The following is a 10,659-nucleotide window of genomic DNA, read 5'->3' on the forward strand; positions in this document are numbered from 1 at the left end:
TTTTTTGAGATGTGTTGCTGCCATAAAATTCAAAATTACCTTATTTTTTTCCTTAAAATGGTACATTTCCTCAGTTTAAACATTTGATAGGTTTTCTATGTTCTATTGTGAATAAAATACGGGTTTGAGATTTGCAAATCATTGCATTCTTTTATTTACATTTTACAGTGTCCCAACTTTTTTGGAATTGGGGTTGTATTTTAACTTTACTGATAAAATAGCAATTGCAAAAGTTAAGATTATGAATAGAAGAAGGAACCACATCCAGATATAACAAAGAAAGCCAGAGGGAATACAAAAAAGTGAAACTGATAAGTCAGTATGTAAGTGCATAAACAAATTACCATAAATATATGGAAAATAAAAACTTATTAGTCACAAATAGAGTAAGATGTTCACAAATTTTTTCCATAGGATATTACTGATAAATCTGTTTCAATATGGGACCACATATGGCACTGTAACAATATCACTTTGGAAGAATGCACTGATTGTTCTATTATTTCTGTGAAGTCCGACTAAGAAACATTTACATGTATTAATTTATTAGACGCTTTTCTCCAAAACGACGTACATCTCAAAGAAAATACAATCTATGCATTACATTAGCAGAAAGAAAGACTAAGATACAGATGTGTGATTCTAAAGTATAGTTACTTTCCACTATACTATGAATCAATGTACGTCACGTGAGTAGCTGCATAAATCTTTATCCAAATATTGACGAGTCCTAATCACATTCATATTTTTTCTTACACATTTACATTAGTGGAGTAGCTGTGTGAAAGTTCATCTGTTATTTAATAATTATGATCTCAAAGTTATAGAGCATGAGCATTTACGCATTACATGAACTCAAGAGATCATGGGAGAAGTGAGTCTGAAGGAGGTGACTTTTAAGTCCCTTCTTAAATGTAGGCAGAAATTCAGCAGTTCTGAGTGAGAGGGGGACATCGTTACACCACATCAGAACCAGAACCAAGAACCTTCATGCTTTTGCTTTGGGACCTTCCGTGCGTGGGACCACCAGGCAGAGGTAAAGGAGTGTAACAGTCTGGCTGAGGTGCTGAGGTGTAGCAGATGATCAGGTCTTGTAGATATCTGGGAGCAGTTCTGTTTATGCTTTTGTAGGCCATAACCAGAGTCTTGAATTTGATCCGGGCAGCTATAAGAAGCCAATGCACAGAGATGAGGAGGGGAGATACATGGGAATGCTTCGGGAAATCAAACATAACTGGTGCAGCAGCATTCTGTATCAGCTATAGAGGTTTGATGGCAGTAGCTGGAAGGCCAGACTGGAGAGAGAAGTACTAGTTCAGGCAGGATATCACCATGGCCTGGACAAGTAAATGCGCAGTCTGTTGTTAGATAAGGACGGATCCTGCAGATGTTATGCCGGATGTATCTGCAGGTCCGAGCTGTGGCTTTGATGTGCTGAGAGAAAGAGAGTTGAGTCAATCATTACTTCTACACTCTTAGCTGAGGAGGTAGGCAAAATGTGTGAGTTGTTCAGTTTGATAGAGAGTTCACGACAGGAAGACAGGCCAGCTGGGAGGTGAAGAATCTATGTTTTGGAGAGATTGAGTTGTAAGTGGTGATCAGACATCCATGCAGTGATGTCCGACAGGCAGGCAGTGAAGTGCGTGGAAACGTCTGATGTTCCAGGTGAGAATGAGAGGAAGAGATGGGTATCATCAGCATAGCAGTGATAGCTGAATCCATGGTAGGCAATGACAGGGCCTGAGGGAAGAGGTGTAGATTGAGAAGATCAGAGGGCCCAGTACCGAGTCCTGCGGGACATCAGTTGAGAGAGGCTGAGGAGATGAACGGGAGCCTTGACAGACCACTTTGTAGGATCTGTCTGATAGGTAGGACTCAAACTGTTTTAGTGCTGTTCCTTTGATGCCAAGCTTACTGAGAGAGGAGAGTAGAATCTGGTGGTTGACAGTGTTGAATGCTGCAGACAAATCAAGGAGGATGAGGATTGAGGAGAAGGAGATTGCTCTAGCCGACTAGAGAGCATCTGACACTGCCAGGAATGCTGTCTCGATGAAACGTCCAGCACGACTGATATCCATCGAGGAGATAGTTGTGGGTGAGGAATTCCAATAGCTGATCACAGGTCGCCTGTTACAGAGTTTTTGACAGAAAAGGAAGGAGGGAGACTGGCTTGTAGTTTTGGACTGAGTCAAGATCCAGAGAGGGTTTCTTTACCAGAGGTAAAATGAGGTTGGTTGCAGACTGTATTTTGTTGAGGAAGAAGGTTGTTTTAGCTGAGGAAACAGCAGAGTGAAAGACTGCTAAGAGTTCTTTGTAGACTTCCAGGTCCGTGCAAGTCTTGAATTATTGCCATCATTGCTTTGCACTCTGGAGCTTGGTCCTGTTAGCACATAACGCATCAGTCAGCGATGGGGTGGAACTGGGGTGTGCTGGTCTGGAAAATAGGGGAAGTAAGAGTCTAGAGAAGAAGATGGGGCATAGAGGAAAACATTAGTAGCATTGTCTGTTGATAGATGGGAGACTTGTGCAGCAGAAAGGTGAGCAGACAGTGTGGCAGAGGCAAGGCAGGAGCGCAAGAGAGATTTTTGGTCACAGCAAAAGGTGACCTTCTAGGTGCAGAAGCAGGAGAGGGATTAGTAGTGAAGAAGGGAGAGAGAAACAGATTGGTCCCACAGCAGAGGTGCACAGATCCGTGTCTGGGGTGGCAGGAGTTAGACAAGGTTGTTGGTTTTTTCTTTTTTTTTTTTTTTTTTAAAACAGCATGATGATACCTGAAGGTACTGCATCAAAAACTATGATAAATTCCTTTGGGGTAAAAACTATCTGGTATTTTGCCAGGAAATCATAGTGCATCAGACATCCACTAGAATTAAAGAGCTGCCTCACCAACAGAATGTCATTTTTAACCCAGTTTTGTTTTTATATAGAATATCTATGTTGTTCCAAAGTATATTTTGATGTGGAGGGAAGTTATCTTTATGAGCCAATGACCAGACTAAGTGCTCCTGCTTATGGAAATTTTCCAGTTTGATAGGAATTTCATTGATACTAATTACTCATTAAAAGAAATCAGAGGTCACCTATTATAGAGAAGATGTAATGTGGGATGAGATTTCAAATTGAGGATGGAATTCATTGAGCCAGTTTATTTTAAACATGTTATTCAAGGCTTTGAAGTCAAGGAAATTCATACCCTCACATGCACATGCATAAGGGATTTCATTGCTACTGATTTTTAACATAATTTGTGCTGTTCTTCCATATAAAATTGAAAAGCATCTTATCAACAGTTCTAGTCACTGTATTATGGATGTGAAGATAAAGAGCAGCATTATGACAGTCTAGATAAGCCTTCTGCCTTTGTCAGTAGAGTTCTTCCTCGTAATGATAAATCTCTCTGTAACTAGGAGTTAATTTTTTTTTGCATTTTTTCAATAACTCAGTTTAGATTACTATAGTGTTATCTACCAATTGACTAATGAGGATTTGTTGGTCAGTGACCAAAATACCCTGTAACTTACTTTCCAACACGTGGTTGCAAGGGACAGCCCTGTTTAATCTTGTGAGATCGACTGAATCTTGGCGGTGTACCGCATTTCAGCTTGATACCGCTATTGCCATTCTTATATAAAGTGTTGATGGCATTGCAGAAAAAAGTGCCAAAGCCAAGAGCTTTCAAAATGAATTCATGTTGTAATTAATAAAGGCTTTATAGAAGTCTAAAAAAAAGTATGTAGCTATCAGTGTCTATATAGTCATAGTCCAAAAAATCTAATACTAACCGGATACTATTAGCAATGTGTTGCTTTCTCATGAGGTCATTTTGTCTGTAATACTACCTAATAAATGAAAGACGAAATATCAATCAGACTAAACCCTGAATGATGCCAGAAAGTTTACTGATGTATGTATACAGTATTGGTACGTAGGCATTGAATGTTGAGTTCTCTCTCTGTTTCTTGAAACATGATAAAGCTTAAGGTCTATTTTGCATTAACTGATGTGCTTAAGTCTGTGGAAAGATTCCACATGATGCCATATCTCTCTTACCTGTCTTCCCATAACAAGAGCTTCCTATGCATAACTGGAACAAAGTAATATCATCATCCCACATTCATAGTGTCTGTTAATATACAACAAATTTTTCCAAGATCTGGACTTGTTTAATTAACACAAAATACTATAGTCTAAGCATTCTGTTATTACAGCTATATATACCAGATGGTATCTGGCCACCAAAGGGAACTAAAAGTTTGGTGCTCAATGTATATAATTCCGGGGGTGCGGTGGCGCAGTGGGTTGGACTGCAGTCCTGCTCTCCGGTGGGTCTGGGGTTCGAGTCCCGCTTGGGGTGCCTTGCGGCGGACTGGCGTCCCGTCCTGGGTGTGTCCCCTTCCCCCTCTAGCCTTACGCCCTGTGTTGCCGGGTAGGCTCCGGTTCCCCGTTACCCTGTAAGGGACAGGCGGTTCTGAAAATGTGTGTGTGTGTGTGTGTGTGTGTGTGTGTGTGTGTGTGTGTGTGTATATAATTCTGTCATATGTCATTTTTCTTTATCAATAAATTTTGAATTGAATTGAAGTGACTGGAGGGAATTTCTAGGCCTATAAAGAAATGGACAATATCTAGTATAAAAATGTATACTTTATTATGATACTATTAATATCAGTTATTATTAAAGTGCCTATTGACAAAGCATAAGCTACAAAATTCTGCAGTTAAATCTGTCAAACACGTTAAGAATTTAAAAACAAACTATAAAGCCTACAATGAAACTAGAAAGACTTTCTTTCTGGGAATTTATATAGATGAGTAGTTATTATGGGCAAAACATATTTCAAAAGTTAAAAAAAAAGAAAAAAAAAAAAAACCTTTGCCAATAAATAGTTTCAAATATTGTAGATTTGCTCGAAGTGAATTCAGGATGCATCTCTCCTTTGGCAGGGCAACCAAAGCAAGTTAACAGAAAATATTTTGGTGATAACTTGGATCATATAAACACAATCAGAAATTTGACTAGACAAGCTTTCTAGTTATGAATTCTCATTGTCAACATCACAGCAACTGTACTAGTCAGGTGTGTTTTGTACCTCGCTCAGGCCAGTCATGATTCTATAACTGAATGTTACAATGTTATACAGACCATTAGTGTTCCATAAAACAGCCGTAGCAAATACCTGTAAATGCTCAGGAAAGGTGAATAAAGTGGACACAGTTCCCTCCCTCCCTTAAGTGAACGATCTGTCCGCTCTGATCAACCTGATCACCTTTCAAGTGCTTGCTGCAGAGCACACAACCTTTTCCCGGTGGATGATCACATCTGTAGTTTCTTATCCATATTTGATATCTTTCCTTATCTTTTTCTTTGTTTGGGACTCTGTAAATTATTCTGAATAAATCCACAAAATAATGAAGCACTTCAAATCTCCAGAATTTACACCCAAGGCAGTGAACACATGTACCCACCATCACTCACAATCACAGCATTAGTATTTACCATGTTTTATTGGGAATCAAGGCCAGTGGTCAAATAAAAGTTCTGTTGAAATCTGGGTATGTTTGCAAGGCAGTCAAACTAAGCTACGAAGCTGTACCACACAATTTTCTTAATGAACGAAGATCAGCCTATTTTAGCATTTGTTTCCTGATCCAGATTTCATGGCAGACACTGCACGAATGTGGCATAAACAATGTCTGGACTTGGCTTGTTCTGTGTTTACTCACTGAGTTGCTAGGAGGAGTTGGAACATTTTCCCCCCTAAAACTTTTTTTTTTTTTTTTAAACACTAGACAGACGAAACTCAAGTAATTACTGCTGAAATGACAACCCTTCTCCTTGCTGTACTTGTTTTTGTAATTGGTACAGTTCAACGCAGAGCACTGCGTTCCTTTTCAAGACTACATTTTCCCAATATGGCAGCCTGACACAGCTATCATGATGCCATAGACTATGGCCTATCTATGGTTATCACCAACTTGCGTAGAGCTTTTAACAAATCGGCCGAAATTGGAAAAAACAGAAACCGCTTCACTTTATACTTACCCATCCACTCGCTTTAGTTTATTTTTACGTTTTGCCAAAATCCTCATCCAGGTCCCGCAGGAGTGGTTACCTGAATTTTTTTCAATGACAAATAATACAATGACGCAATGGCCCACGACACTACGGGCAGTTGTGATGCCCCATGAAAAGTACGCGCGTCTTTGTTCGTGGTTTTATGGTAACGCTTGACTGTCGTCACTTCCTGGTTTGCGAAAATTACAACGTGCCACGATCCGCCAAGAAATCCGGCGAATTTCGAGGTTGTTTTAACTGATTACTTACGCGCTCACTACCTCAGCGTTACTTTACTTTAACATGCTGAACTGCGTCGCTTTCCGGGCGCAGCTTTCCTCTGTTATGGGGGTGCTGTGTCAGGCCGCCGTGGCGGAGGTCTGCAAATTGGTGGACGAGGGGTCGGCCAGGCTGCGCACGGAGGTGCGCAAGTGCCGGACCGAGAACCAGGAGCTCCACAGGAAACTGAGGATCATGGAAATGGAGCTCAGGAGCGCGCGGCAGCACGCGCTGCCAGGCGGGGCATCGGGGGTAGGGACAGGTGCAGGAGGAAGGGTAGGGAGAATCGCTATCGGTGGAGTCAGCAGGAGATCAGTCTCTGTTGGCGTGCAGACGACTGACCCCCCGAGGACGGTGGAAACAGGTGCTACTCGTCTGTTCACACTCACACAGCCTGGCCTTGGCTTGGCCGGTGCACGTGCATGCTTAGAAAATCATACGAGAACACTTCTGTGTTTGCATAAAATCATCATCGTGTGTTCCTCAGCAGAGCTCTGCGCTCATGAAGTGCTTCTCTCCAGAATTCCTCTGCTTTTATCCAGAAGGAGTCGGTGAAGACGATCAGCGAGTCAGTCACGTTCCCATCCCTTAAGGAACGTTGACGATGAAAATGAACCTCCTGTTTCAGGCACGGAGAGCTGTGCCGTCGCTGAAAGCTGTCCCACCATAGAGGGTGTCTTTGGGAAGGAATGGTGCCTTGGCCTCTGGGGAGATGGAGACCCCCCAGCTGTGGAGCTGGAGGACACTACAGTGGGACATTCCAGTGTTGTGGATCAGGTGCGCTTCACACAATGAGCTTTGCGTGAGCTCATGCCCTTTATTGACTGTTTTCTTTCTCATTCATTGAAGCACTGTGACTGCCTTTGCATCTCACAGAAGAGTCACTAAACTCTTAACCACTGTGCGGCATGCAAAGATAAAGGTCTCCTTGAGGAACTGTTGGCCTTATTTAGCTGTGTAACTTTTCCTTATTGATGCTCGTGAGCAATAAAATAATTTTTTTTTTTTTTTCCCCCCCTTCATATTCCACTAGGCTTTGGAATGAGTTGGACTGAATCTGCAACGTGACTGATGGGGGTCTGTTTGATCATGTTTCTGTTTTTCTAGTTACCAGCTTTGATTGACAGCCCTTCTGTCAAGGATGAGATGTTTCAGAAGAGGAAGTGGTCCAGCGACTGTAAGGAAAGCTTGGAGATGAGTGGGCAGAGTGAGTGGAAACCAAATGTCGGGGAAAGAAATTAAAGTGACATTTACTGGAGAATATTTAAGAAAATGTGTTGTAGAATGATGCCATTCCACATAGTGCAGGATTTGCCTTTCCTCTCCCGAACAGGTCTGGATAAATTCAACGACGGTCCTGGAGAAATGCCAAACCATGGGAAGGTCGCCACTGAGGAGCAGCCCACTGCGGAGTCTGCAGCTTCTGAATGTCTGGAACAGCAGGACATCCAGGTGGTCACTGTGGGACAGAAGGAATTAGACCTGCAGGCCATGTCTGTGGAGAACATGGCAGAGCCCAACACCCATAGTGAAGACTCTCTTCGGTGTGTTCTTGCTGCAGAACCAAGTGGCGCCCAGCAAAGCAGTGCTGGCAGGGGGCAGAAATATTTTTTCTGCTCAATCTGTGGAAAGGGTTTCACCTACCTTAGTTACTTTAAAGTGCATCAGCGAAGGCATTCTGGAGAGAAACCGTACAGCTGCACGTTGTGCGGCAAGAGCTTTGCTCAGAGGACGTACCTAACTTTACACCAGCGCACCCACACGGGCGAGAAGCCATACTGCTGCGCGGACTGTGGAAAGTGCTTCACGCAGAAAAGCTCGTTGAACTCGCATCGCCGAAGTCACACGGGACAGAAGCCTTACAGCTGCGCCGAGTGCGGCAAAAAATACGCATATAAGCATGGCCTTAACCTGCACCAGTGTTCAGACAGGGCATGGAAGAACACTAGTTAGTCGTGTCTGACGTTGCGTGAAGTTCTACGGGAATACCTGCCACAGAAAGGGTTCAGAGATGGCGGTTCTCATTCAGCAATACACAGCAGTCAGAGAGAAAGAGAGGACGTATACACGCAGTTTGGCGGAAGAGCCGCGGTGCCGTGGACGCGTGGCTCTGTCAGTGCTGTAGGTACATTTCTCTAGATTTATCTGAGATTTAAGTTCAGATTCAGAAAGAAAACCCTAAAACATGTGTATCAGTACACTGGTAGTAATATTTAACCTCACTTGTTGTGTAAAAGGCTTAGGATTTAAGTTAGGTCCTAGAATAGTAACAAAGGTTTAACTGTATATAAAATGCATGCGCCACCCTTATTTTATCCTTTATAATCTTGTGACGACACTAACGCGTTCGGAGGCCACTGATGAGCCAATTTATTTCCAGTACTTCAGTGGTTCTTGACCCTTAGTGTGGGGTTTTTCTGTCAGCCCTGGCTCTTGCTCGCAGCTGAACGCTCCAGATGCGTTTTAGCTGATGATGGGGTAGTAAAACTGAAGCAACGCCGAATAAATGAATTGTGAGCCTCGTGGATTAATTAGTACTTAAATTTCTTTGTTGTTGAAAGCCTAAGAATGAGTAAGTACATAATTATAAAAAAAAAAACTGTTTAACTGAAACTTATTAATTTTAGGTGAGAAAAATTACGAACATTTTTGATTTTTTTTTTTTTTTTTTTTTGTGCCGCAATTCCAGGTATTACTGAGGTGACACTTTAGCTTTAACTGTTACGTTGTGATAGTGGTTCCTCAGCTAAAGTGTTTGAGCAACATTCGGATTATTATATGGAATCAGTCAACACCTCTCTGATGTGCGGTTAATTTTTTCGCTGAACAAGGTCAGCATGAGGGTTGACAGCCACAGACCTGATACATGGTGCTATATTAAATGTGTAAAGTACTACAGTAGAGGATAGAGAGAGTCTTTGAAGATGTCATTTTTATTTGGGGGGAAAAAGTTGCTTAATTATTTCTAAATGTCTTTGAGAGTCCTCAAATTCCCCGTGCGCTTTCCAGAGAGCAGTGAAGACGGCGCCGATGCCACCCTGTTAATGCTGCATGTAGGTGCGAAGAAAGGGGGTTTGCGTTGGCAGGGCACTGTCTGTTGGAGTGATTTTGTGGTGTGAAGCCAAATAAACAAACAAGGCTCATATGATATTAAGTGCCATTCTGATGTATTTGTGAGTCATGGTTATCCGAGTGTTTTATCCCCTTGGAAAATTTTGTTACCTTTATTTTAAAAGCACTGTTAAACATACAGTTTTTGTAGTGTGTCTGTTTAGCCAGGTTTGAGCACATTTGTATCAGGGCACGCCCATTTTTTCCTAATAAAAAAACTGAAAACGGAACTAGGAGTTTGTTGACTTACTGGACTTGTAATGACTGTGCGGCTGAGGAGGGTGCGGGTCCGTGGCGTAACTTAATTAAAAATGCGACCTGTTCGGTGTTCGTGTCCGCTGGAGAATTTGCTTGAGGGGGAAAACAAGCTTTGGGAGCATCAGTTGGTCCGTTTCTGGGCCTGCTCTCTTTACTCTTGATTTAGCTCAGCGGAAACCCCATGGGGCCGAGTGTTCCGTAACCCTATCTGCTCTGAGATGGACGCTGCCTCCATCTCGCTGCTGTACCTATGCGCAGGGTGTGCTGTCGCTCACTCGTGGACGTGCCCCTGCTTTCCGTCCGGTCTAGGAGCCCCAGGACCGGTACATCTGGGTGGAGGTGCCATGGATAGAGGATTTTCTCCTCTGCTGGAGGAGGATCCATCCTGCTGGGGCTGTGATGAGGTCTTCAGTGAGCCGTTGGTCCACTCCTGCCTTGCCTGTGGGCATTGCTTCTGCAGGAGCTGCCTTCTGCAGCATCGGAGGCCCGGGGACACGTGGATGTGTCCTGCCTGCAGCCAGGAACCCGCCAGGTCCGAAGAGATGTGTGGAGACCACGGCAGGAGGCCGGTGCTCTTCTGCCTGGACGACCTGCTGCCCATCTGCACCTCGTGCCAGATGTCTCCGGAGCACAAGGGACACAGGTTGTGTCCTTGGAAGGAGGCTGTGCAGGAGAGAAAGGTGGGTGGGCAGAGCTTCCTCGGTTAGTAGTTGGTCAAGGTCAGTCACTTACGTACTGAACGAAGGGACCTTCAGAAATCGTTCATCATACAGGTTATTTTCTAGGTTAAGTCTGTTTTCATCTAATTTATAATCATAATTATTATAGGGCAGCACAGTGGTGCGGTAGGAAGCTGTTGCCTCATAGCACCTGGACTTTTCAGGCATAGGTTTGAATCCAGCTCAGTCTGTGTGGTGTTTGCTTGTTCTCCCTGTGTCTATTTTCTCCCACAATTCAAC

The 10,659-nt window shown here is 43.2% G+C and overlaps 1 protein-coding gene across 1 annotated transcript; it reads left to right on the forward strand.

The window, feature by feature from the left end:
* Positions 1-6,248: 6,248 nt before the first annotated feature.
* LOC108935760 (RB-associated KRAB zinc finger protein-like) lies at positions 6,249-8,914 on the forward strand. The gene is made up of 4 exons (XM_018754609.2): positions 6,249-6,695; positions 6,960-7,108; positions 7,439-7,538; positions 7,665-8,914. The coding sequence occupies exons 1-4, from the start codon at positions 6,356-6,358 to the stop codon at positions 8,282-8,284; spliced, it is 1,209 nt and encodes a 402-aa protein (XP_018610125.1). The 5' UTR covers positions 6,249-6,355; the 3' UTR covers positions 8,285-8,914.
* The last annotated feature ends 1,745 nt before the right edge of the window (positions 8,915-10,659 follow it).

This window comes from Scleropages formosus, chromosome 8, assembly GCF_900964775.1.
Source record: "Scleropages formosus chromosome 8, fSclFor1.1, whole genome shotgun sequence".
In the NCBI taxonomy this organism is placed as follows: domain Eukaryota; kingdom Metazoa; phylum Chordata; class Actinopteri; order Osteoglossiformes; family Osteoglossidae; genus Scleropages; species Scleropages formosus.

Coding starts and splice junctions, on each gene's coding strand:
- LOC108935760 (XM_018754609.2), top strand. CDS start 6,356: ATGCTGAACTGCGTCGCTTTCCGGGCGCAGCTTTCCTCTGTTATGGGG. Junction 6,696..6,959: donor CCCGAGGACGGTGGAAACAG/GTGCTACTCGTC, acceptor CTCCTGTTTCAG/GCACGGAGAGCTGTGCCGTC. Junction 7,109..7,438: donor ATTCCAGTGTTGTGGATCAG/GTGCGCTTCACA, acceptor CTGTTTTTCTAG/TTACCAGCTTTGATTGACAG.